The 27,693-nt window shown below is 49.6% G+C and overlaps 1 protein-coding gene across 1 annotated transcript in view; it reads left to right on the plus strand.

Moving 5' to 3' along the window:
• SLCO2A1 (solute carrier organic anion transporter family member 2A1) overlaps positions 1-27,693 on the plus strand; it is a 90,589-nt gene that overhangs the window by 45,982 nt on the left and 16,914 nt on the right. The window contains exons 3-6 of the mRNA XM_061421196.1: positions 4,350-4,512; positions 21,880-22,107; positions 23,132-23,230; positions 25,906-26,042. Coding sequence (XP_061277180.1) covers positions 4,350-4,512; positions 21,880-22,107; positions 23,132-23,230; positions 25,906-26,042 — 627 coding nt within the window. The remainder of the gene's footprint in view (positions 1-4,349; positions 4,513-21,879; positions 22,108-23,131; positions 23,231-25,905; positions 26,043-27,693) is intronic.

Here is a 27,693-nt window from a genome sequence, read left to right on the forward strand (position 1 = left end):
TGAGCCGCAGGCATGCAGGTGGGGAGCAGCTCTCGGAGGCCAACTCAATGGCCTTGACTCCCAGACGGGGTCACAGGTCTATGACTTCCTGTCTTTCCTTTCCATGAGGCCCACTGTTCTGGGGTGGAGGCCACAGCCTCCCCCTCCAAGGAGCCCAAGTGCAGTTAGGTCTTCTGTTGACTTAGTGAAATTCAGGCCGACGCAGGGACTCTCATGGGCAGCTTCTGAAATGAGCTGAAAAGAAGGCGGGAGGTCTCCCAGCGGCCCCTAACCACCACCTTCGGCCAGCTCATCCCCCAGCCAGCTCCCCACTGGAAATGCCCCTTTACCCTTCAGTCCTGTGCCCCCCCAGGCCCTCACAGGAGTGCCCCTCAGGAACCCTCCCCGCCACGCCAGGGCAGATTCCCCTGCAGTCCTCACAGGAGGACTGTCTTCACAGAGGTCGTGTCTTTTAGGCAGAAAGCCTACCCGATCCTGATGGCCACACCAGATCAGAGCCCAGGTCTGTCTGACGGCCACCACCCCAGACCTCCCTCTGATCCCCAAAGTCCCTCTTCTACAACCCCCGCCCTGCCCTTTGTCCACCAGCCCTGCTCTGCTCAAAAGCTAGTCCCCAGACACACTGCTGGAATCTCTACTGCTGCCTCTCTTGACACGCGCGCTCTACCTCCCTGGACTTCCTCCTTGCACACATGCAGCCCTGGGACCCATCAGTCATGCCTGCTGGCCTCATGGGCCTCAGATCTTCCTCCGAGCTCCCAGGCCCACGTGATATTTTCACTGTTTTCTGGATGTCTAATTTCTCTTTCCCAAACTCAGATGCGTTTTTCAACAATCAGGTTTTAGATATCCCTATGGGCATAGTTCGAAGCAAATATAAGAAAGTTAATTCCTTGAACCTAACAATCCTGTGTGTGTGCTTTGTATGAAAATGTGCATCTCTCTGTGTGTATATCTGTTTCTACATGTGTCTGAGTCTTTGTGTGTGTCTGTGATCTGTGTGTATATTTGTGTATCTGTCTGTGTGTACTTGTGTATCTGTGTGTGTCTGGATGTGTATCTGTGTGTGTTGAAGGGAAGTGAATGGGTGAATGTGTGGAGTAGGTAGGATAGGAACTCAGCCAAAGGGTCTTCAACAATCCCATTGATTCTTTTTTTTTTTAATTTTCTGAAAAATTTATTATTTACTTATTTGGCTGCACCATATCTTAGTTGTGTCATGTGGACCCTTTGATCTTCATTGCAGCATGAGGGATCTTTGTCTGTGGCATGTGGAGTCTAGTTCCCTGATCAGGGATCAAACCCAGGCCCCCTGCACTGGGAGTATATGGAGTCTTAGCCACTGGACCATCAGGGAAGTCCCAATCCTATTGATTCTGACCCCAGCATTTAAAAACAGACTAGGAAAGTAGGGGTCTTAATGGGAGAGCAGAGGGCAGCCAAATAAGACGGAGCTTCACGGTCAAGCTCGAGGCTCCCAGCTATTGGGATGGGCAGCAAGGAACTGGCCTGGCTTCTTGAACAGAGTCAGGGCTGGGTGTATAGTCAGTGAAGATGAACCCTCTGGAGAGGAGCCTGGGAGACACCTGAGGTAGAAGACGGTGCATCCTGAAGTCAGATGGCTAGGAGGCCTTCACTAAGCCTGGCTTGAGCAGCTAGGGGAGAAGAGGGCCCTGGTGATCCTGCAAAAGAAGAAAAGACAGGATTTGGTGGCTGCTTGAGCACAGGATTGAAGGCTAAGTGAAGTGAAAGTTGCTTAGCTGTGTCTGACTCTTTGCAGCATCATGGACTACACAGTCCATGGAATTCTCCAGGCCAGAATACTGGAGTGGGTAGCCTTTCCCTTCTCCAGGGGATCTTCCCAACCCAGGGATTGAACCCAGGTCTCCCATATTGCAGGCAGATTCTTTACCAGCTGAGCCACAGGGGGATTGGAGGCACCACAGACCAAAAGGCAGCTGCCTATCAGAAGCATGAGGGGTGTGAGAAAGAAAAGGCCTGGTGGAGGGGAAGGCAAACCCATCTGATCGCCTGGAGTGTGCAGCCAGCTTCCAGAGGTGGGAGCCTGCACGCTGCAGGCCAGTCTCCAAGCCAGTGGGGCCCAGCGGTGAGGGGAAGGGGAGACAGGGTTGGTTGGACCAGGCCGGCAGCAGGAGGAGGGGCTTGGCTGGCAGGGAAGATGTGAGCATCTGCCAGTGAAGCACCAGCTTCACCTACAGTAGCCCTTAATGCCCGCTGTGGTTTGCCCTGGGTCCCTTTGTTCTGAGACATTAATGGGCAGGGATGTGTTACAAATGCTCTGACAGGAAGCCCACAGAGCTGTCTGGGGCCAGGTCAGGGCTGAGGGATGTGGCCTGGGCTGCAGAGCCCCTCCTCTCCTCAGCTAGAATTGCTGCTGCTGCTTCTTTTGTTTTTGTATTAAGGAAAGTAATTTTTTTCAAAGGAGCTCCACTGCTGAAGGGAAGATTGGGAACCAAGGGCTTAAGCCAGTCATAAGAGCCATAGAGGCCCAGGTCCCTCCAAGAAGCCAGCCAAGTCTGCCCCCAGTGCTTAGGGCTGGGCGCCCCCCAGTCCTTCCTGAGCCTCCCTTTGGGGCCCTCCACCATTCTTCTCCAAAACCTTGCAAGTCAGCCTCAGTTAGCTTAGCTGATATGGTCTGAAATTTACAATTACTTCCTGCAAAATGATAGGGAAACAAGAAGGGAATAAAATCTAAGAAGCATAACAAAGCTTTGTTTCCAGGTACTGGTTACAGAATGTCCTAGAACCACATCTGGCCGGGAACTGGCGCAACTTCTGAGTCAGGCTAGGCGTCCTCACCCACCTTCATATTCCCTTTCTCTGTGTGTCATAAACCATTCTTTTTCTTGGCCACACAGGAGGGGTCTCCTGGGTAATCCTTCCTCTTCTTGAAAAAGCCTACCATTTACTCCATCATCCATTCATTTATTCAACAAACCTTTCATGAGCACCAAATATGTGTCAAACACCATTCTGGGTGCTGGGGAGATAGGAATGAACAGACAGAAAAAAAATCTCTGCTCAGATATCATTCTAATGATAAGTGTGACATTTACTTATAGAAATGTGCTTCTAATCTCCTCATGGGGGTTAGAAGCATATACAGAACAAGGAAAGCTGTGGGCTGGCTGAGCTCCCAAGACAAGAGCTGAGGTGCGGAGACTGAGCTCAGAGAGTTGAGACATCAGAGAGGCAAGAAGGAACCAGCCAAGGAGACTGAGAAGGAGCAGCCAGGGGCAGCAACTAGGAGATGGTGGTGTCAGGGAAACTCAGTGAAAGGAGGGTTTTAGGAAGAGAGCAGTGATTAACTGAATCAAAATGTGCTGAGAGATCAAGTGAGAAGAGGATTAGCCAGTGGGCTTGGCAATGAGGAGGTCACTGATGATCATGGGAAGAGCCACATACCAAGCCTCTGGTCCCTATTTCCTGAGACAGGGGCACCTGCTTTAATAGCCAGAAGGAGACTGTGGCATGGACAGGGCGGGTGCTACGCGTGCTGACATCCAGGGCTCCTCTGGCTCAGGCGAACTTACTTTCTGGGGTAGATGACCATCTTGGAGTCAAGGTCAGATCTGCCAGCCCCTCTTTTACCATTGAGGAGCCTGCTCCCCAGGCTGGGGCCTTTGATTCCCCTCTTTGGTGGGGCTCAGAGAGCACGCCTTCCAGGGAGCACCAGCTTGAGTTACTGGTGTTTCCAGTTGGGAAGGGACTTGGGGCACTTTAATCCTCATCCCTTATTCACAAAAGTGGAAACCAACCCAGGGAGAGCCAGGGCTGATTAGAAGCAGAGCTTCTGGGGCAGAAACCCACTTCTGCAAGGGGCAATAAACCAGCGCAGCTAAGACAGGGCACTTTAAACTCAGGTCATCCTGGTTTGAGCCACCTCTTGACCTCATGGACACAGCAAGTTACTTAATATACTGAGTCCCAATTGTGCCATCTGCAAAATGTCTTGCTGCATGCTGAAATGAGATAGTACATGTTGCTTGGTGGTTATTCTGACTATGAAATCAGAGTCCTTAGGGACTTTAGTTAGAGAACATGCACTGTTTCTAGGAGCCAGCCAGAATAGGAGGCTTTCTTGAATTTGGCCCCAAAAGGTTTGGCCCTAAGATGGTTGAACTTCCCGTGGTCTCTAGATACTTCCTTTGGTCTGGCCTAGAAGGCTAAGGCTGGGAAGGGTTTCTGACAACAGGGAGAAGGAGCTCTGCTTGAGCCCTTAGGTCACACCAGGCAGCTTCTTGCCTCTCTTTTTTGCTGGTCAGGTCCACTATGGGTGGGTGAGGACATAGCCTGTGTCTCACTCGGCTCCTCTGCTCTCTCTGCAGATCAGCAACGCCGTCCTCATCATCTTCGTCAGCTACTTTGGCAGCCGGGTGCACCGTCCAAGGCTGATTGGCATTGGGGGTCTTCTGCTAGCTTTGGGGGCCTTTATCCTTACCCTCCCACACTTCCTCTCAGAACCTTACCAATACACCAAGACCATCATGGGTAAGTGGCCTCCCATTACTGCTTCAAGGGAATGAGGGTACATAGTTCTGTGTGTTTTGACTGTCAGATACACTCTGGGGAGGAAAGCCAAGGAAACTTTCTGGTGGGATAGGACAGCAGAGCTCAGAGTGGTATCCATTGCCCAGAAGCCCCCCTGCCAACTTTGTGAGACACCCCCTCAATCCTCCTGTGCTTTTGGTGCACATTTAAGAATTTTTTGCTACATTCCAGTCAGGAAAAACTTCTACCCTGTGTTTTTATAAGTTTCATAGTTTCACATTTACTTTTTGAGTTAGTTTTTTATAAGGTTCTTTTTCTTCTTTTTGCATATGGATGTTAAATCCTTTAAGCATCGTTTGTCAAAAAGACTCTCTTTTCTCCATTAAATATTTTTTGCATCGTTATGAAAAATCAGTTGGACATTTTTTTAAAATAAAATAAGAGACACATTTTTAATTTATTATTCGCTGTGCTGGGTCTTCCTTGTTGCATGGGCTTTCTCTAGTTGCAGTCAGCAGCGGGGGCTCCTCTTTAGTTGTGGTGTGCAGGCTTCTCATTGCGGTAGCTTTTCTTGTTGCAGAGCATAGGCTCTAGGGTGTGCAGGCTTCAGTAGCTGTGGCCCGGAGGCTCAGCAGTTGCGGCTTCCAAGCTCTAGAGCGCAGGCTTAATAGTTGTGGTGCGTGGGCTTAGTTGTTCCATGGCAAGCGGGATCTTCCCGGACGAGGGTTCAGACTCTTGTCTCCGGTACTGGCAGGCAGATTCTTTACCACTGAGCCACCAGGGAAGCCCTCCGTTGGACATATTTGTAAGGGTCTATTTGTAGACTTTGTCTTCTGTTCCATCAGTCTGTGTGCCTATTCCTTTGTCACTGCCACACTCTTGATTACTGTAGCTTTACAAAGAAGTCTGAAAGCTGGGTAGTGTGATTCCTCCAACACTATTCTTCTTTTTCAGAATTGCTTCATCTATTCTTACTCATTTGTCATTCCATGTAAATTTTATAATCGGCTTGTCTATATGTTAAAAAAAAAAAAACCTTCTGGAAGTTTGATTAGACTTGTATTAAATTCGTAGGTCACTTTGGGGATAGTTGACATTGAGTCTGCCAGTCTGTGAACACAGTATGCATCACTGTTCAGTTCAGTTCAGTTCAGTTGCTCAGTCATGTCCAACTCTTTGCGACCCCACGAATTGCAGCACGCCAGGCCTCCCTGTCCATCACCAACTCCCGGAGTTCACTCAGACTCACGTCCATCGAGTCAGTGATGCCATCCAGCCATCTCATTCTCTGTCGTCCCCTTCTCCTCCTACCCCCAATCCCTCCCAGCATCAGAGTCTTTTCCAATGAGTCAACTCTTCTCATGAGGTGGCCAAAGTACTGGAGTTTCAGCGTTAGCATCATTCCTTTCAAAGAACACCCAGGACTGATCTCCTTTAGAACGGACTGGTTGGATCTCCTTGCAGTCCAAGGGACTCTCAAGAGTCTTCTCCAACACCACAGTTCAAAAGCATCAATTCTTCGGTGCTCAGCTTTCTTCACAGTCCAACTCTCACATCCATACATGACCACTGGGAAAACCCTAGCCTTGACTAGACAGACCTTTGTTGGCAAAGCAATGTCTCTGCTTTTGAATATGCTATCTAGGTTGGTCATAACTTTCCTTCCAAGGAGTAAACGTCTTTTAATTTCATGGCTGCAATCACCATCTGCAGTGATTTTGGAGCCCCCCAAAATAAAGTCAGCCACTGTTTCCACTGTTTCCCCATCTATTTCCCATAAGTGATGGGACCAGATGCCATGATCTACGTTCTGAATGTTGAGCTTTAAGCCAACTTTTTCACTCTCCTCTTTCACTTTCATCAAGAGGCTTTTGAGTTCCTCTTCACTTTCTGCCATGAGGGTGCTGTCATTTGCATATCTGAGGTTATTGATATTTCTCCTGGCAATCTTGATTCCAGCTTGTGCTTTTTCTAGCCCAGCGTTTCTCATGATGTACTCTGCATATAAGTTAAATAAGCAGGGTGACAATATACAGCCTTGACGTACTCCTTTTCCTATTTGGAACCAGTCTGTTGTTCCATGTCCAGTTCTAACTGTTGCTTCCTGACCTGCATATAGGTTTCTCAAGAGGCAGGTCAAGTGGTCTGGTATGCCCATCTCTTTGAGTATTTTCCACAGTTTATTGTGATCCACACAGTCAAAGGCTTTGGCATAGTCAATAAAGCAGAAAGAGATGTTTTTCTGGAACTCTCTTGCTTTTTCAATGATCTAGCAGATGTTGACAATTTGATCTCTGGTTCCTCTGCCTTTTCTAAAACCAGCTTGAAGATCTGGAAGTTCACTCTTCACGTATTGCGAAAGCCTGGCTTGGAGAATTTTGAGCATTACTTTACTAGCATGTGAGATGACTGCAATTGTACGGTAGTTTGAGCATTCTTTGGCATTGCCTTTCTTTGGGATTGGAATGAAAACTGACCTTTTCCAGTCCTGTGGCCACTGCTGAGTTTTCCAAATTTGCTGGCATATTGAGTGCAGCACTGTTACCCTTACATTTTAACAACGAACCATGATTCAGCAAACTCTACAGCTGATGAGTGAGCTTTCCAGGTTGGTCAGTGGTAAAGAATCTGCCTGCCAAGGCAGGAGACATGAGTTTGATCCTTGAGTCAAGAAGATCTCCTGGACAAGGAAATGGCCACCCACTCCAGTGTTCTTGCCTGGAAAACCCCATGGACAGAGAAACCTGATGGGCTACAGTCCATGGGGTCGCAAAGAGTCAGACGTGACTTAGCAACCGAACAACAACAAAAACATCTGATGACTATCTCTATTTTCCAACAGAACAAAGTAAGGATCCTGTAATGTTTGGATTCCCATCATCTTCTGCCATCTTCCATGTTATTGTTGACTAATATTTTAGTTTTGCCTGTCTTTAACTTCCTCCCAGTGGTCATTATTACTATAGTTGTTATTTATAAATAATTCAGTACTTATTTCTACTTACCCACAAGCTTACTGGTTTCTTTGCTCACCATTGCTTCTTGCACTTCACTCACCCTTATTGATTTAACTTTGTTTTTCCTGAAGTACATTCTCTAGTATAACTTTCAAATAGTTTTCCAAATTACCTGCCCTGTTTTCATGGTTTCTTGATAATCCCTTATGATTTCTATTTTCATTTTAGTTTCATCAGTTATTTTGAATGTACCTATTTTTATAATCCCTTTCAGATTGTTTTATTGGCACAGATTTTTAGAATGCTAATCCTCCCACGTTCTGTGTCTGCTTGTTCTTGTTCATGGTGGAGTGTTTCCTTTCTGTTATGTAATGTTTGACGGCAGGGTCACTGATAGTGGGAATTCTTCCCACTGTGGACATTTTTTGTGGTCGAGGTAGGAATTGCCCCAAGAGTGGCTTTATATTTGCATTTACTTGGTATCCTTGGAATGCCACTGCTTTGGAGCTAAATGTGTGATAATGTACTGGCTTGGGATAAATTTGCACTTGTTTTAAGGGATGTGGTATGTGGCAATGGTTTTGTGAGGAGCAGCCAGTGAGAGGCCAGTCCCTAAGTGCTCATCCTTGGTCCACTGTATTGGAATTCAAGATGTCTGAGGATAGATGGGCCACCGAGGGGTGCACTGAAGGGATAACTGATTGCTGTTTGCTTAAATACCAGGCTTATTGTTAGTCATATGTGCAGATCGGGTCCAAGAGATGAATTACTCTCCATGCCAGGAGGGAATCCCTTGTAGATTGTGAGACCTACAGTGGGGAGGTAGGCTGTGAGACCTAGCCTGTGGTGTGGGGAGGTAGGCTGTGAGACCTGCAGTGGGAAGGTAGAGAGCTGGAATGGGAAAAACGTGAATCAGGAACAGCCACGTCTAATGATGAAATGTTAGTTGAGTTCTGGCCGTGGGACTCTTTTCCCCACCTCCATGGTAGTCCCCAGTGAACTAATTGTTTCTTATAATTAATTGTGGCCTTGGATCTGTTTGGACTGTTTAAGCCTGAGTCTTGCTTCAAGTAGGCGCAAGAGGAAGACAGACCCAAGCCTAGGGGTCTAAGCTCTTTCCCTCTCCTTGATCTAGACAAAAGATCTGAGGCCAGCTCAGAAGGAGAGTCAGGATTTGCTGGCCACATCGGAAAGCCTTGTGCCATGCCCACTCCAATGCAAGATCCCAGTCCTTCCCCATCAGCAAGAAGAATGGGGTAACGAAATCAGCAGGGGAGCCCCAGACGCTGGGGCCAGGCTGCAGGGAGGGCATCCTGCCAGGCGCCACACGGTGGCCTGCCTAGCCTAGGGCGGGCTCCCCCAGCCTCCCCTAGCCCGGGCCACATACCGAGGGCAATGGCTCCGCACAGAGCAGCCACCAAAGAGGGTGGGTGGAGATGGGCGGGGCTCTGAAAGCAACCCCTCTGCCCCTTGTTAGGGATGGTCAGGTGGCTTGGGTCCTTTCCACCACCATCCTCCCTGCTCCTAGGCAAACACTCCAGCTTTTAGCCCACCTCTAGGGAGAGAGGAAAGAACAAGACTTGCCTCTCAACCTGCAGGAAGGAAAAGCTGGCCAAGAGAGTGAGGTCCTTGTGTTTTTGTTTGTGTCGATTCTATTTGCAACAATAGGACACAGTCCCTCTCGTGCTGGCTGGGATCAGAGCAGCAGCTGGAAGTGCTCAGGGCTGGGCTACCTTCAGGGCATCTTCATGTTGCCAGGGGCTCGGGCTAAGGAGGACTTTGGCCCAGGAGCCACACTGTGGGACCTAGCTGAGGCTGTGGGTGCCAGTGCAGCGAGGGCATGTACTATGCTAATATGTGCAAACAAAAATATTTATAAAGTTTCACTTCATGGGAAAATTTTGAAGTATGATTCTTCAAATGTATTCCTATGGGAACTTCAGTTTTGAACTATGCAAGACATCAACAACAAATGAATTTCATTAAATGCACCACCCTGAAGGGTGACATGCATCTGGACAGTCCTACGTCCGAAGCTGGGCTTTGAGACCCTTAACAGCATGGCCTTGGGCCACTTCCTTCGCAGCTAAGTCTCAGTACCTCCCTGTATAAAATGGAGTCTCCCTCGCCCGGCTGCAAGGACTGAAGGATGTGTGCTCTAAGTTTAGCCCAGTGGCTGGCACATGCAGCAACTATTCAGTGGTGGCCTTTATAACCAGCGGTGGTGGGGACAATACATGTATTATGCTGGGTAAACAAGGGTTCCAAATGAGGAAGCGCCTGCTTCCTATGGAGTGTCTGACAGCTCCCGGCCAACAGGCTGGGCATCCTTAGGGTATCTGACTGCAGCTTCTCCCTGGTCCTCACCGTCCATCCGTCCTCTGCTCTAGCTGGAGCACGGCCCCTCCTGGGCATATCCTTGCCACACCTTCACATGTGAGGCCATAGGATTTCTCTTTCCTGAAGCTTAGGCTGCTGTTCTGATCCGTTCCTAGACCCTTAAGTTGGAGGTACCTGGTAATGGGGAGAGAGAACAGAGACTTTCAAATCCCAGCTAAGCCATGTAGGTGCTAAGTCTCCTCAAGCAAGCTGCTGTTCACCTTTCTGAGCCTCAGTTTCTTAATCTGTAAAGTGGGAACAATAATTTCTCCACTTTCAGCATGTTCTAAGGGCAAAAGTAAAATTAAATTGTGTAGATAAAGTGCTTGGCCCACAGTAGCTGTTCAGCACACTTCTCTTTGCCTGCCCTTGATGTGGTATGTGAAATCTCTTACTCATCAGCAGTGACCCCTGGACCTGGTATCATGTGTTGCCTGCTGATTCTTTCCCTTTGGAGCAGAGCTGCTCCAGAAATGGACATGGGAAATGAAAAGTGTTTTAGGAAAAACAAATTAGAGATGGAGCCATTGTGGGAATCGCAGAGACCTTTAACAACTAATTGCTAATTCTAAAAAGGCCATGCAGACGTTTTTGAGTGTTTAGATTTTCTAAATGTCAGTGGGGTCCGGAAATATGCCTGGCGCCTTTAGAGAAAAGACTAGCCACCGAGCCAAAGCCTCTAAGACCACTTCTGGAATGCGTGGAGAAGTTGGGATAGGTGGGAGACAGGCCAACAGGAGACCATTTCCCCCGGGAGACAGAAGTGTCTTCGGAAACCAGTGTCTGGGAGGAGTAGGTGTAACCTGGGAGAGGTCCTGAGCCAAGGCCAGAGGGAAGTCAGCTCCTCGCAGACAATGGATGCACACGGGAGGGGGTTTCCTGTGGGAACTGTGGGGTCGGGGGAGTCGATGGTATTTTTGGAGCGGTCAAGAAAAGAAAGGGAAGAGTTGCTTTCTAGTCCCCTATTTGTGAAGTTGCCAGCTCCTCACCCATGCTTGTTCATCAGAAGTGGCAGGAGGGTGGTGGGAAGGCCTGGGGACAGGAGCCTCAGGCCCCTGAGTGACTGAGCCCCTTCACTGGAGGATGCTCAGCCCCGGAGCAGAACCCATGGCACTGAACCCCAGAGCCACGCAGGGTCCTGGCACTGAGGGAACTGCTCAGGGATGCTGAGCTCAGGGCTGTTCAAGGGGCAGCATCTGGCCATGGGGTGAGAGGGACGTGGTGGGGAAGGAGTGTGTTTTGGGGGTGTATGGGAGTGTGTGTAAGGGAGGCTGTTCTCTGTGGTGGTAGGTGGCTGTACGTGGAAGAGGTGGGTGTGTAAGGGAAGAAGTGCATGTGTGTGTGTGTGGGGGGGGTGTGGGTGTGTACCAGAAGTGTGGAGAGGGTGGGGGTCTTGTGGGTGTGGAGGTGCAGACAGGGATGGACGTGGGGGAGCAGCCTGGCAGGGGTTGGGGTCCTACACTTACATAAATGTCAGCGTGTGTGTTGCGGGGTGTAAGTGGGTGTATGGTCGCACAGCCTGGCCAGTTGGATCTATTTAACCTGAAAAGGAAGAGAAAACAACGAGGGGAAAGTCACAAAACACATGAGTGTTATTAAGTCAACTGAGAGGAAAATATTCCCGAACTGATGAGCACAACGAAGCTAATGAGACTTGATGTGGAACACATTTTCAATACACAGTATAGGAAGGACAAGAAATGAGTGTGGAGACACGACAGAAAACACCAGGCTGCTGTGTTGCCTGTCAGGGGATGGCCGGGAAAAGAGCTGGGGCCACAGAGAACGGGCCTCTCTGAGAGATAGCCCTAGCAGCTGACCGGAGAGTGCTTGCCTCTGTTGTGTGGCAGAGTCACAACCCTTGTTCTTCTGGGTCTCCAGTACAGGCCCCAGTAGAGACCTGAGCGTCACTCTGCCTCCCCTGGAGGCTTGTTCATCACTTCCCTTGCTCAGGAATGAGGCTGGGGGTATAGGCCTGCTTGGGTCTGGAGGGGAGGGGAGGGACGCCTGTGAGCCAGGCTGCACCCTGCGTCCTGGCTCCTCTGGGAAGAGGGCCTCTCGGGGACCCGTTGTGGACTGTCTGTCTTGGGCCCACCCAAGGCAGGGAGGTGGTTTCCTGAGGAGAGTCCACACTCAGACTGGAAAGGAAGACTGGTTACTATTCCAGAGGCTGTGATCACCCCAGGAAAACTGTCAGGGGGATGGCCCCACAGAAGTAGGGTGCCAGCCCCTGTCCTGCAAAGCACTATGGTTTGAAGAAACCATCGAGGCCGCCTCTGAGGACCCCCCAGGGGACACAGGGAGGAGCTCCTGCTCTTTCTCTAAGGGAACAAAAGGACTGCAGGACCCAGAGCTTGGATTGGCCTCCGTCAGGGAATGTAAGTAAGGCTCAGAGATCTAAAGGGGGAAGCAGCCAAGAACAGTCAGGTTTTTGGAGGCAGGGAGCTCATGGAGGTGGAGCCCCCTGGTGGGGTCCATGCCTCTGTGGAAGAGGCTAGAGAGCTGGCTGGCTCTTTCAGCCCCGTGAGATTGCAAGAGAAAGTCAGCAGTCCAGCTCCCACCGGAACCCCAGCATGCCGGCACCCTGATTTTGGGCTTCCTGTGTCCAGAACTGTGAGAAACCATTCTGCTGTTTGTAAGCTGCCCAGGCTGTGACCCTTTGGTATAGCAGCCCCCATGGACTCCCTTAGATTCAGTCCCTTTGTTTGGAGCCCCTCCTCATAACCTTGGGTCTTAATTTTGAATTTTCAACCTTTGGACTGTCTTATTAACCACTGATACCAGCCTCAGGCCATTCATGTCATTCACAAATATGTCAGCTGTTCTCAGCCGTGCCCAGGGCTGAGTTGCACGATGGACCCTGAGAGCCACCGTCTTCCAGGTCACCCTGGCCCGTCCGCGCCTGCACCAGGCACGCTTTGAGACGTTCTCCCCAGAGGACGCTCAGCCACGCGTCTGCATCTAGTCTGTGTATCAGTCAGGATATCATGACTGGCTTTGTTAAAAGGCTTCCTCCAGTCAAGTAACACCGTGTTACGGCTTCCTGCCGGTCTCGGAGCCCCATTAACAAAGGAAATGAGGTTGGTTTGGCATGACTGGCTCTTGATGAACTCATGTTGGCTCAGCTCATCCCATTTTTTCCCCTTCAAATTGCTCCTCATCAGCCTGTTAATAAATCTGTGAACAATAAATTCTGCTTCACTCCCAATTGGGAGTGTGCAAATTAAGCACGCATTCTCTTTGAATACTAAAATTAAATGGCTCTGAGCCTCCCTCCTGTTCCTTCAGGTGTGTCTTCTTCCCTTCCTATCCACTAAGAAACAGTTTTGATGCAAGATGAGCCAGGCAATTCCTCTTTCCCTGGTCTGATGGCAGTTCCTCAGGAGCAGGTGTGTGTGCAGGAGGGAGGTGACAGGCTGGAGGCACGTCCCTTGTCTGCAGCATCACCCTGTGCATAATGGACTTGCCCTCTCACACCGACCTCGCTGGTTATGGCCTTCTCAGTACAAGTAGGCATTTCCCCATGGCCTCTTTAGTACTGAAAAGCTGTGTGGGAAAGGGTGTCCAGCCTCAGTCTCAGCCTTGGAAACCCAGTCTTGAGAACAGAGCAAAGGAACCCTCTTCTTCCACTCCCCTAAGCTCACTCTTTCCCTGCATGGATGTGAATCCTTGCAAGCAACCCACTTGCCCTCAACTCCTTTATTATATCCATTCATTTCTAGTGACCAGCACTGATCTTACTTGTTTCTGGTTTCTGGACCCAGTTCCCAAGTCTTAAAAACCTGGGCAACAATGTCTCAAGAGTTCTGACATCTCTCTCATCTGTCTGAATTTCTCAAAGTTTCTGGCTTGAAACTTTGAATGAAAATTGATGTTATTGTGTAATCACCATATCCCAGGTTTTGTTACTGTTATTAGTTTTAATCTGAATAAGACGATTACAAAGTCGATGTTAGTATCTATATCTGTTTCAGAGATGAAGAGACTAAGGTTCTGAGAATTCCCATTTGAACCTGGTCTGTCTGATTTCAAAATACGATTCCTTGCACTGCTCAAGCATGTGACTCTGGCTGTCAACCCCAACTCTGTTCATTTCTGCTGGTGCAGAAGAATGTTTTATCTTAATTTTTTTTCTCTTAATGTTTTCTCTTAGATTCCCAAAATGAAAGTCAGAAGGCACATGCCCATAGGAATTGTTGTCTAAGGGGAGGCTTAGTCTAGTTGGAAAAGAACACGTGTTGTCACAGGGGCATGATGGATTGACAAGGAACCCAGCCACTTCTGCTCTGCAAACAGGTCACTTTATAAATGACTTGGAGATCTCCATCATGAGTTTGGACAGCCTGTTCCAGGCCTCCTGGTGGGTGTTGCCAGAGTTCCAGGAAGAACTGTTGAGTAGCCGAATTTAGGAGGATGAGGAAACAGGTCCTTCAGAGTGGAACATTCTGAATGAGGGTCCAGGAGCTTACTGATAGTCCAGTGAAGCTTGGCACATTGGGTGTGCTTCCAGGAAACTCTCTGGAAGCACCACTGCCTTTTTCTGTTGTACTCTTATGGGCTGCTTCTGAGGTCTTGCTAACCTCCTCCTCCTTTGGCCCTACTCACCCACCAGCAGTGCCCCCTTCTGAGTGGGGAGGTAATGGGTAGCTCTAAAGGTGCTGCCCTCCTGTTTCCTGGCAAGAATTCTCTCTTTCCTCTACTAGAATGACAAGAAAGATTAGTCAGAGGAAAGCCCGCTCCTGCCATGGCCTTCCTGTGTTGCTCAAACCTTCTAGCATCCTCTCATAGCCCCAGGGCTGGATTTTTGTTCAGAGATTCTTATTTAGACCCTTGATAGCCTACTACCTCAGCCTGGCCACACTGGACTGTGTGTCCTTGAACAGTGAAGAGGCCAGACCTTGGTCTGCCCAGATCCGCCCATCTCTGTGGGTCCTGCTCCAGGAAGGTAGCCCTACTACGTCCCCTCTTTCCAAACTGGAGGAGCTGTTTAGAAATTAGAGCTGAAATTCTGTGTATTTAAATTGTGGGGTGAGTCAAAGGGTTGACTGGCATGCAGCTGGGCTGGTATGGGGGGTAGCTGAAGGAGGGGAGAGGTCCCGGCCTGTTTCTAGTTAGCATCTCGCAGCCCTGTGATAACTGGCACAGCTAGATCTCTGGTGTCTTGTGGGAAGAAGAATGTGCTCTGATAAGCTTGAGCCTTCCAGAAGTGGGCCTCAGGGAAGATGGGAAATAGACTGACAGTCAGCTAATGAACACACCTCCCTCCTTCCCTTTCCCAGGCCCCTCAAGTTGGAGGCAGGCAGCCCCTGGGACTGTGGCTGGAATTGGTGGGCTTTTCTCTGACCTTATCACAGGATCTGACGGTGGGCAGGTCTGAGGAGGAGGAGGGCAATGAGGTTCTGTAAGTCAGTGGAGAAGACTGGGTGCCTGGCCTTTGCTGAAATGCCCAAAAAATGAAGAGAGGCTGCTCTTGCTTCTTCACATGGGCTGAGCTGCTGAATTTGCTCCAGGGAAGAGAAGGGGGTGGGCTGCAGAAAGTTGAGCCCCCCAGTTCTGCCAAAGGGTCTTGATACGAGGTCTTGTCACTCCATCACTGTCTTCTTTTTAAGAGAAGAGCCTAATATTTTAACTTCTAGAAGACTGTCTTCACCAGAGTGAGCTGGCCATGGCTGCCCACTGCAGGGAGGCCCAGGCATGGGCTCTTGGAAGGCCCACATTCTGTCTCTGATGCAGACACCTTTTCCACAATAAGTCAGGAAGCAGTGGTCTCACCCACCACCACACACTACTCTACCTGGGTCCAGGGCACCCTGCCCCCGGGACAGACAGCTGCCGCTTCCCTTCCTGAGGGTGGTGCTCCCAGGTGGAGGAACTTCTCGTTCCCTTTCACCTGTGTCAGAGCCTGGTCAGGGTGGGGTGGCCCCATTTAGGGCTGGCCCCATTTAGGGCTGGCATAAGGAAAAGAAAGTTTGTTGGGAGACCTTGAATCAATTTGGAGTGCAGAATGCTCCAAGAGGAACTCGGTAGACTTGGATTTAACTGGGGCCGATTGATTATTTTTGAAAATGCGCATGTTTAATAAAGGCAGTTTCTGACAGGTAATCTAACATTCTAAAAGTTAATGTAAAACAGTTAAAAGATCCCCAGAGAATTTTGCTTCCTGGACACTTCATTAGGTGAAATTTCATGAGGACTTTTGTGGCCTTGGTGCACCGTGCAACATGCTATGTAAAGGCTTAATAAGCCAGTCAACATTTTTATGAGCTTTGATCACTGTTAAATGGCTCACAGAAAAATAATTTTGCCAGCAACAATGTTCTAATGAATATGACTTTAGTTGAATAATAAGAATCAGTAAAATTAAAAACAAGAACTCTTAAAAGAAGTACTTTTCCCTGGCCCTTTGTTTCTCAGGCTCCTGCTCCCATACAACAAGCCTGGCCTTGTGTATCTGCTGCATACCCGCCCTGGGCTGAGCAATCCTGTGCTCACAGCCGTGGATTGGACCAGCAACCCCTGCCTGCCTCTCACATAGCACGCAGCCTCACCTGTTTTACTATCCAAGTAGCTCTTGGCTGGGTCAATTCCGCTGTTTCCACATGGGTCTTGAACACTGGTTAATCTCCCCTTCATGATCATGACCCTGTGGGTTCTCATTAGGATATAATCCAGGCCCCTTCATGGGACACAGCAGCCCTCCAGGGCTGGCCAGGTCTCACCGTAGTGGTGTTTGCACACTGACCCCACCAAACCTCTGCGCTCTTCCCTTCTGTCTCGTCCTATTGAGTCTTCTCAGTTCAGAGCCCATGTCCTCCAGGAATCCTTCCCAAATCCTCTCCCCAGTGAGCCTGGGTTTGGCGCCTCCCCCACATGCTCCCTGGTACACTTTCCTTTCCAGTTCAGTGGATGTGAGTGTGCATGCTAGTCGCCCCAGTCGTGTCCGACTCTTTGTGACCATGGACTGTAGCCTGCCAGGCTCCTCTGTCCCTGGGATTCTTCAGGCGAGAATACCGGAGTGGGTTGCTGTGCCCTCCTCCAGGGTATATTCCCAACCCAGGAATCAACCCACATCTCTTGCATTGGCAGGTGGGTTCTTTATTGCTACTGCTACCTGGGAGCCCAACTCAGTGGATACCAGGCTGTATTTTTTTATTGTGGTAAACTATACATAACATAAAATTTGCCATTTTAATGTGTCCAGTTCAGGGCATTAAACACTTTCATGCTATTGTACAACCATTCTTACCATCCATCTCCAGAACGTTTGCATCTTTCCCAACGGAAACTGTACTCCTTAAACACTAACTCCCTCTTCCTCCTCCTCCCAGCCCCTGCCTGGCAGCCACCATTCTGCTTTCTGTCTCTATGAATTTATCTATTCTAGGGTCCTCATGTAAATGGAATCATGCAATATTTGTAGTTTTGTGTCAGGCTCATTTCAGTGAGCCTGACTTCAAGGTTCATTCATTTGCAATGGAGCAGGTGTATAAGGCTCAGTGTTATTCCACTGTATGTGTGTGTCACATTATGTTTATCCATTCATCCGTTGATGGACATTTGCATCATTTCCCCCTTTTGGCTATTGCAGATGATCTTGCTATGAACATTGGTGTACAAATATCTCTTTAAGTCCCAGCTTTGATTTCTTTTGGGCAAATACCCAGAGTGGTATTTGGGTAAAATACTATTTACCCAAAGTGTAAATGCTGGATAATATGGTAGTTCAATTTTTAACTTTTTGAAGAACTATACCATTTGCCACAGTGGCTGCGCTATTTTACATTCTTACCAGCAGTGCCCAGCATTTGTTTTCTGTTTTTCAAAGGGTGGCAAGTGGTATTTCAATGGGATTTTTATTTGACCAATATTTTGACAATATTGTGGTTGCTTCTTTGATGATGAGTGTCCCACAGCAGTCAGAGGCTTTGGAATGGCAGCTCCTGGGCTTGTCTCAGTCACCCCAGCAGAGTGCCTGCCCCCAGTCACACTTGACCAAGTAACTGAACAGCCAAGAGTGAGGCAGGCATCGTCCACGGAAGCTGACAGGCCTGGGTGTGGTTCTTCAGTGGCTGCACTGGGAGCAGGGGCCAGTGCTTTGCACCTCTTTCCCGGTGTGGTCATTTGCCACCTAGCGCAAAAGGGAGGCCTGGTCCTGCCACCCCATAGCTGATAAGACAACACTGAGAGGGAGCTTTTGTCACACCTAGACAGGGACAGGCAGCTTAGCCAAGCACATTTGCAAGTGATAACAGCCCATGGTTTTAGGGAACTCCAAACTTTGCTCATTTCCTCATGCAAAATCTACTTGAAATTTGTTTGAATCTTCTAAGAACAAATGCCCATTTGAGAACTTGGTGGCAGCTTTTTAATTTATCAGTCCTTTAGACATGCTTCAGCTCAAAATTGGCAGAAGGAGGTGAGCAGGGCGTGTGTGCCGACTGAGTGACCACAGAGCTGCACCTGGCCAGTTGGGTTAGAAGGCCGCCCAGGTCAGGCGGCCTGCTCTGGCCTCATTCCTGAACCTGTCCAAATGGTCTTGAGAAGGGTAGTGGGGTCTTTTTCTAAAGATTAGCACAGCCCACCGTGTGTAAATGCTCATCAGCTGGGATGTCCCAGTGGCTGCCAAATTGAGGGCCCAGAGCGAGCTGTGAGCTCACCAGCAACCACCCACCTCTGTGCATGGCCCCTTCCCTGGAATCCTCTGAGGTCTTTCAAAGTCAAGGTCACAGATGTAGGGAGTCAGATTCAGGACTAGGACCCAGATCCCAGGCCCCCAATCTAGCCATTCCAACATCTGTGGGTCTTGCCTGTCCATGGCCAGCTGGGCCTCCTCCTGGGGGTGGGCATGAGTCTGCCAGAACCACACCTCTGGTTCTGAGAGCTGGACATGGGGCAGTGTTGGTGACAGGGTTCCTGAGGGCAGTGAAGGGCTTTCCTCCTTCTCAGCAGGAACATTTCACAGTTTTGTGCTTCCAGACTAAAGTGAGAGTCAAGCCTTGCAGCACCGCTGGGTCATACCAGCCTTCCTACAAGGGGGCCAGCACATCTGTCAGCCATGCTGACTGACCAGCGGGTCTGACTTTTCATGCCTGCTCCCTTCTGGAACTATTGCCTTCTAGCCCTTTAGTGACCCACAGGAGCTGTCCCTATCGAGCCACATTATGGTCTCTGCCTAAAGGGAAATTGAAGCTCAGAGAGGGTCAGAGACTTGCTTAAGATCACACAGCTACTTAGGGCTAAAATCAATTTTTCTTTCTTTAAAAAAAATGCCTTTATTGAGATGTGATTGACACATAAAGTGCTATACATATTAATATATAAAACTTAATGAGTTTAAGTATACACCCATGAAATTGTCATCACCGTCAAAGCATATCCATCATGTCCCCAAATTTCCTTTAATAATAATAATTATTATTGTGTGCGTGTGTGTGTTAAGAACACTTAAGATCTACCCTGTAAGTAAATGTTGAGTCTACAGTGTGGTATTGTTATCTATAGGCACTATGCCATCTAGCAGATCTCTAGAACTTCTCTGACAGAACTGAAGCTTCTTACTCTTCACCATAGCCTCCCCTTTCTCCTTCCCCTGGTCCCTGGCAACCACCATCTGCTCCCTGCTTCTATATATTTGACTAGTTTAGATTCCATGTATAGTGAGATCATACAGTATTTGCCTTTCCGTGTTTGGCTAATTTCACCAAAACCAATTTCTTCACTCTTTATACTCTGCTCGTTTTGTCTCTTTGTCTCGGATTTCAGCAGAACTCCCAGCAGCCAGCCCTTCCCAGGATACCTCTTTCTGGGAGGAGGTTCCCAGCCACCTACAGAGATCAGAGGGCTTATGTGCTTGAATGTAACTAGGGAGGAGCAGAGGAATCACCCCAGACCTGCCTCCCCCATCCCTGCAAAACCTGTGTTGGATCTTTTCAGAGCTGCCATTTCAGACTTGATTTCATTAAGGACTTTGAATCAGGCACACATGGGTTCAAATGCCAGCTCTGCCCCAAAGCAGCCACTTAGATGGGCCAGTAACCTCTAGGCGGGACACAAAGTACGTCACAGCCTTGGCAGTGTCTGCTTGTGCAGTAAGGGGAAGTTTTAAAATTCTGGTGCTGGAATTTGGGTCTCTACAGGAGAGCATGTAAGTCAGAGAAGAGCCCAGCACTCCACCAAGGAGAGGCCTCGGGGAAGATGGGTGTCAGAGAAACTTGGCTCTGGTGTGAAGCACACCTCTGCAGGCCCAGGGCAACAGCTCTGGAACCAAGAAATAAGAAGTGAGAATGATTGTTAAAGTTTGGCTATATACTTTTTATGAAAAATATTTTTAATTGAAAAGTTTTCGCTGTTGCTTCATTTCAAAAGCATCATGTGTTCCTTATAGAAAAATTAGAAAGTACACAGAGGCAAACACACATGCATGCAAAGATGCCACAATCCCATCACCCTGGAACAGCCATGGTCTTCCAGTTTTTCTCTGCATATTCAACAAGATCACATAAGTTTTACAAATTAGGGATCATGTTCTTCTCCAAACTACTAGGTAGTTTTTGAATCTACAAGATGTTATAGCTTCCTTCCCATGTCAGCAAAGCTACCTCCCTCTAAGAGTCTGTCTCCCACCTACCCTTGTGGTTGGACCACTCTACCCAAACCCCATACCCTGCACTGAAAGGCAGGATAATGGATGGGATAGAGGGACACTAACCAAAGGGGCTGGGCGCTAGGCTGGGTGCACAGAGCTTCCTTGCGTGCAGCTATTATCAGGTCTGGACGACCTTGACCAGATGACATCTTGGCCTCCTTTGCTTTTACTGAGCAGGCCTCCCTGATTGATGAGGGGACCCCCAAGCCAGCAGTTTTCACACGTGTTCAACACAAACTCCAGTGAAGAGGAAGGGAGATGGGGAGGCCTGGCTGGATGAAGCATGTGTGTCTGGTGAAGAGGAGGGGAGATGAGATGAGGAGGGCAGACCCCTCACCAGCCCTACCGCCCAGAGCAGCCCTGAGCTCAACAGTACCAGGCAGAGTCGAGGAGGATGGACAGATCTTGTCCACAGCCCTCATGGTTCCTCTCCACGGGACTCTGAGGTCCACCCAGCTCGGAGCTCTGTCCTCTCTGAAAGGACAAATGAGAGTGAAACTGAACCCCACGGAGCAGGGTCAGGGATGTTAGTGGTTTCCATTGGCCTCTTCAAGGCTGGGAAAGAAGGCATCTCGTGGAAAGGAGCCCTCAGGGCCTTGGAGAGCTGGCAGTGCTGTCTGTTTAGTGTGGGCCAAATTGGAAACAGTGCATGGGAACAGCAGGCCAGCCTGGCCAGGTCCCCAAAGCCATGGGCACTGGTGCCCACAGGCCACGATGGGGCCTCTGGGGCCCTCACAGTAGGTGCAGCCTGGCTCTTCTTGTGGGTGCAGCCTCAGCCCCTATCTGGAACAGGAGGTTTGAACCAGAGGGTGTCAAAATCCCTTTAGCATCCCAAATTCTTGATCCTTGGCCAGACTGGGTAGCACGTTCAATGCCTTTGGCAGCAGGGCTCCTTAGTGTGACCCAATGTGTGGCTTATCCAAGAGGGAGAATTCTGGGAGTCATGACCCCTGGGAGCCTTCCAGGCTGGAGGCAACACCGTCTTCTGGGGTACAGAATGACTTCTGTCTTGCTAAAGAGAAAACACATCTTGGGGGCCTGAGCCTGAAGCTGCCCACAGGGGCGCTGAAGGCCCACAAGCCTGGATGTGGATCTTGGCTCCCCATTTCCCCGCTGGATGGCCTTGCCTCCAGGGCCGAAGCTTCGTGTTACGAACACCACCCCTCTGCCAGTACCCAGACAGGGGAAAGAATGGTCCCCCAGAAGAGGAAGATGCCTCTCCCACCCAATGCGGGCTAGGTCCCCTTAGAGCAGGGAGTCCGCCTCTCCCCTCCTCTCACCATTGTTTCTAGAGCCACTCCAAGAAGGCCTGGGAGAAAGGCCGGGTTTAGAGGTCATAGCAGGACACCAGGGTGGCAGTGACGGGTGTGTGCTCTCCCACTGCAGGGAATAGCAGCCACCTCCAGACCGAGCTCTGTCAGAAATCCTGGCAGGGCCTGCCCCCCAGCAAGTGCCACAGCAGCCCCCAGGACTCTCAGAAGGAGACCAGCAGCATGTGGGGCCTGATGGTGATCGCCCAGCTACTGGCAGGCATCGGCACGGTGCCCATCCAGCCATTTGGGATCTCCTACGTGGATGACTTCTCGGAGCCCAACAACTCGCCCCTGTACATCTGTGAGTCAGGCTTGAAGAGGGCTTGGGTTGGGGGCGGGTCCTCACATGGCACAGCCAAGGCATACAGAGGTCTGGGGACCTGACGCACCTTGTTTGAGCCCCAGCCCAGGCTGCAGCTTTTCACCAGAAGGATGGGGCCCACGGTCTCTGGGCGCTGGAGCCGTGGGAGTCCCCGAGGGTATCTGCATGACCCCTTGGTCCCGGGCCAGGAACAGGGCAGCTCCTTGACCAGCAGTACGTGGTCAAGTATCGGGTCAAGCTACTGGTCAGGAGCAGCACCACTGCTTTCCAGACCAGGCACCGGCCAGCACACGTGTCTTCTGAGCCACCCATAGGACAAGTTGGCCTCATAGAAAAACATGCAAAATAGATAAAGTGAAAGTGACATCGCTCAGTCATGTCCTACTCTTTGCAACCCCATGGACTGTAGCCTACCAGGCTCCTCCATCCATGGGATTTTCCAGGCAAGAGTACTGGAGTGGGCTGCCATTTCCTTCTCCAGAAGATCTTCCTGACCTAGGGATCGAACCCGGGTCTCCTACATTGCAGACAGACACTTTACCATCTGAGCCACCAGGGAAGCCCAAAATAGATAGCAAATGACCAAATTCTTCCCTTAGAACAAGCCACACTGAGCATATCCTCAGGGCCCAGACCAGACAGGCCACATCCAGAGGCTCTGTGGCCCACAAGCTCCCACCACGGCTGCCACATCATACCTGCAAGGAGCCTTGCCCCCAGCCCACGCCTGGGCCTTCATCTGTAAATGCCCAGGAGGCTGCTTCTCTCCCAGCAAGCAGATCGCTCTGGCATCTAGCCAGAGGAGAAGCAGCTTGGGTTCCACACCTTCCAGGGTCTCGAGTGGCTCTGGCATTGTCTGTGGGAAATGCTACAGGTGTGGACTTGTCAGGGCCAGGGGACAGACTGGGGAATGTCCCGGGAACCCCTCGGTGAGGGAAAGAGCCTGGGTGCCCCCCTCAGTCCTCTCAGCCCCCTCAGCAGCCTTTCTCTCTCCCCTCTCCAGCCATCCTGTTTGCCATCGCCGTGTTTGGACCAGCTTTCGGGTACCTGCTGGGCTCGGTCATGCTGCAGATCTTTGTAGACTATGGCAGGGTGGACACAGGTGAGTGTGTGCCAGGGCTCCCTCGCTCCCCACTCCCTCCCTCCCACCTGCAATTGTCAGCCGGCCTCAGATAGTGGAGAGCAGACAGCATGTGCCTCCTCTCTCCAGGGCCAGGCTTTATCATGGAGCGGGAGTTGCCGCTGAGGAAAACACACTTTCTTTTTTTTTAATTTTATTTTTAAACTTTACAATATTGTATTAGTTTTGCCAAATATCGAAATGAATCCGCCACAGGTATACCCGCGTTCCCCATCCTGAACCCTCCTCCCTCCTCCCTCCCCTACCCTCCCTCTGGGTCGTCCCAGTGCACCAGCCCCAAGTATCCAGTACCGTGCATTGAACCTGGACTGGCGACTTGTTTCATACATGATATTATACATGCTTCAATGCTATTCTCCCAAATCTCCCCACCCTCTCCCTCTCCCACAGAGTCCATAAGACTGATCTATACATCAGTGTCTCTTTTGCTGTCTCGTACACAGGGTTATTGTTACCATCTTTCTAGATTCCATATATATGCGTTAGTATACTGTATTGGTGTTTTTCTTTCTGGCTTACTTCACTCTGTATAATAGGTTCCAGTTTCATCCATCTCATTAGAACTGATTCAAATGTATTCTTTTTAATGGCTGAGTAATACTCCATTGTGTATATGTACCACAGCTTTCTTATCCATTCATCTGCTGATGGGCATCTAGGTTGCTTCCATGTCCTGGCTATTATAAAGAGTGTTGCAATGAACATTGGGGTACACGTGTCTCTTTCCCTTCTGGTTTCCTCAGTGTGTATGACCAGCAGTGGGATTGCTGGATCATAAGGCAGTTCTATTTCCAGTTTTTTAAGGAATCTCCACACTGTTCTCCATAGTGGCCGTACTAGTTTGCATTCCCACCAACAGTGTAAGAAGAGTTCCCTTTTCTCCACACCCTCTCCAGCATTTATTGCTTGTAGACTTATGGATTGCAGCCATTCTGATTGGCATGAAATGGTACCTCATGAAAACACACTTTCTTCCCTAAGAAAACATACTTTCTGCAGTGGGAAACCTTGCGACCTGGGCAGGGCTTCAGGTGTTGCTATCACAGCTGCCTTCTGAGGTCATGGTGTTAAAAATAACTCTATAATTCTTTGATTCTAAGATGGCTTTGATTGTTTAAAATTTTTTGAGAAGACTTCTTTAAGGGAAAGGAAGAAGCAGTATGTGAAATATACACATGGCTTATGACTCCCACACAGAAGAGTGTAACAGAGTTTAACCATGTGGACACAGATAGCAGGGAACCTGTGTCTAATCCTGGTTCCACCTCTACTAGCTGAATTCTACCACCTCCACTGATCTTGGGCACAAACCTTCATCTTCCTATGCCTCAGTTCCTCATCTGTAAAATGGGGCTAATGATAGTGAAATAAAGTTGCTGTGATGTTTAAAAATGGCTGATATATACTGAGGCTGACAGAAGTGAGCTATTAACAAAATGATATGGATTAAGCCTCTCTATCTCAGGATGAGAAAATACAATCCACAGACAAGAGCACATGTACTGAGTTAATCATTCAGGGAGCCGACCCCGGGATGAATCCTACAAGGGCATATGGCTGTTGTAAGCCTGCCTGACACCCCCCAGCCTCCTGCAAGGCAGAGAGGGCCAGCACCTAACAGAGGGACAGGCAAAGTGCTTTGGCAGTTCCAAGGCCAGAAAAGTGCTTCTGCATGAGGTGATGAGGGAGGGCCTCCCAGGGAGATGATGCGTATCTCCATCCCATGTGAGTGGAAATTCCACAGCTGGTGGTGGCTGGTGGCAGAGGCCTTCCCAGGTAGAGGAAACCATCTGGACAAAGTCAAGACAGGGAGTCCACGGGGAGTGTGTGCGTGGTATGTAAATTCCCGCAGGCCTGATGTGGCTGGAAGGCAGGTCTGCCAGACCCTCAGAAATAACATCCCCACCCCAGTGCCAGGCACTCAGATCAGAGCCTGCCTGTCTCACAAAGAATGTGGGCGATCATGCTGCCAGACACCACAGACTCCTGACCTTGGGACTGTCAGACCACAGTGTCATCTGCTCAGTGTCATCCACCTGTACTTCAAATCAAAGGGCAAAGCTGGAGGAGCTGTCTGCTCGAGGTCAAGCCATGCTTGCCCTTCATTGGCACTTCCTGAGCTGGGTCCTAGCTCTTCATTACCCAAAGAGACTGGCCCCTGAGCTCCCAGTCCACCAGGGACAGGGCCCAGGACAGTGTTCTCCCTCTTCTCTCTCCCTGCATGCCCATGTGGCTTCTTTACTTACAAAGAGAAACACAACAGCAGACCCTTGGATGTGGATGGGAGACTGCACAGGAGAAAGCATCTGCTTACCCAAGAGCCTACTCTGTTCATGGTGGTTTTTTGATTTTCTAAGAATTGCGAGGCCTCCTTCTTTAGGGGTTAACAAAAGTGGGAGGCAGAGCACTCAGTTATTAAGAGTGCAGGTTTGGAAACCAGGAATGCATGGGTTTGAAACTGGCCAATGAAATGGTGCTTGCAGGGCAAGGTTAACCTCGCTGATCCTCCCACAGGCCTCTGTTCTCTGGGAAGAGAGAGCGGATGTTGTCTTGACCAAGGTGCTAGTTCCCTTGATGAGTAAAGTGAGATCATGCATTCATCCAACAAATACTTGTGTCCTGTGCTTTCTCTTCAGCTTCGGTTAACTTGAGCCCTGGAGACCCCCGATGGATAGGAGCCTGGTGGTTGGGCCTGCTCATTTCCTCTGCCTGTTTGGTTGTCACTTCTTTCCCCTTCTTCTTCTTTCCTCGAGCAATACCCACAAAAATGGAGGTAAGCTTCTGAGAACCCACAATTCTACCTATTATAAGAGTTTCCTAAAAGGAGGTACTGTGTCAGTCATTTAGTCCTGTCTGACTTTTTGAGACCCCATGGACTACAGCCTGCCAGGCTCCTCTATCCATGGAATTTTACAGCAAGAATACTGGAGTGGTTTGCCATTTCCTTCTCCAGGGGATCTTCCTGACTCAGGGATCAAACCTGGGTCTCCCACACTGCAGGTAGATTCTTTACCATCTGAGCCACCAGGAGGTATGGAGGGGTAGATAATAAAGCTGAGAAGTTTCAGTAAGTTAATTCTGGGTGAAATCTAATCAAGTTTCTTGATGCAGGACTTCTCAGAGGCTTTGAAATGTGAGCATGCTTGTGAATTTCCCAAAGATGTGATTTCATCAGTGTTCCCTCACCATGGTAGCATCTCAGGGATTAGGAGGGCTCCAGGGAATATAGTCTGGGGAAGTTCTGAGTTATCTAAAGTGAGATAAAGAATTAAGAGTCAATAAAAACTGAATATGTGACCTGGAGCCGTTGACTTTTGCATGTAATAGGGCTGGTCATGTCTAATCCTAAAGGACTGAGTAAAAAAGACATTCCTAGTGCTGAAGAGTGTGAGATTGGGCTGAGAGTGGAGCATACTTTGAGCAGACTGACCTGCATGCATCTTCCAGTCATATCTGTTGGGGAAAGAAATCAGGGAAGGATGAGATTGGAAAACAGTGGGGAGAAGTCTGAGTCGGGGCCTTGACATTAGCCTGAAGGATCTGAAACTTGTTCTGATCTCGTGAAGTTCTAAGTGACTGGAGCCCACTTGGGTGACAACTACATGAGGTTGTGGCTGGGGAGTCAGGAAGGAATGAAGGCTGGAGACATGATGAAGCCAGTGTAGAGATGATACAGCTGAGGACCAGGGCCCTGGCTGCCAGACACCTGGAACAGGGCAGTATAGATGTCCTCGGAGGGGTTGCTCAGAAGGACTTAGCCGTGAGCAGCTGAAGTTTGTGCCAAGGCTTAGAGCCAGAGGCTGAGCTGGATGTTCTGCAATAAGGTGTGTGAGACTGGGTGAAATCTAGGCCTGGCCAGGGCGGGGGTGGGGCAGGGATAGACGGCCTCAACTTGTCTTGAAGAAGAATTTCAAAGTGTGGCAGCACATCATCACGATGCTGGAGTCGGACAAACCTGAGTCTGAATCTAGCTCTGCTACTTCTAAACTAGCTGAGAGATCCTAGGCAAGTTTTCTTGCTCCTAAGTTTCCTCTACTTTAAAGTATTGGAGATAGAGACTTCTCTGGGGGTCCCATGGCTAAGAATCTGTGCTCTCAGTGATTCCTGGTCTAGGAACTAAGATTCGACATGCCGCAGCTAAGACCTGGCACAGCCGAATAAGTAAATAAAAATAAATACAAAAGTACCGGAGATAAGAGCACCTATCTGAGGAGGAGGTTGTGAGGAATGGGACAGTGTATGCAGAATGCTGAGCACGGGGCCCACCATGGAGGAAGCATAACATAAGTGGGAGCGCCTGCACCTGGTGATGAGTCTGCTGGGGGATCCCAACAGTGTGTGAGCTCGGGGGCCTTGCATCTGTTTAGTGGTTCAGAGCTGGGCCTCGGGCTGCAGCTGACAAGTTCAGAAGTGGAAGGCGAGTT

Source organism: Bos javanicus, chromosome 1 (assembly GCF_032452875.1).
Source record: "Bos javanicus breed banteng chromosome 1, ARS-OSU_banteng_1.0, whole genome shotgun sequence".
NCBI lineage: Eukaryota > Metazoa > Chordata > Mammalia > Artiodactyla > Bovidae > Bos > Bos javanicus.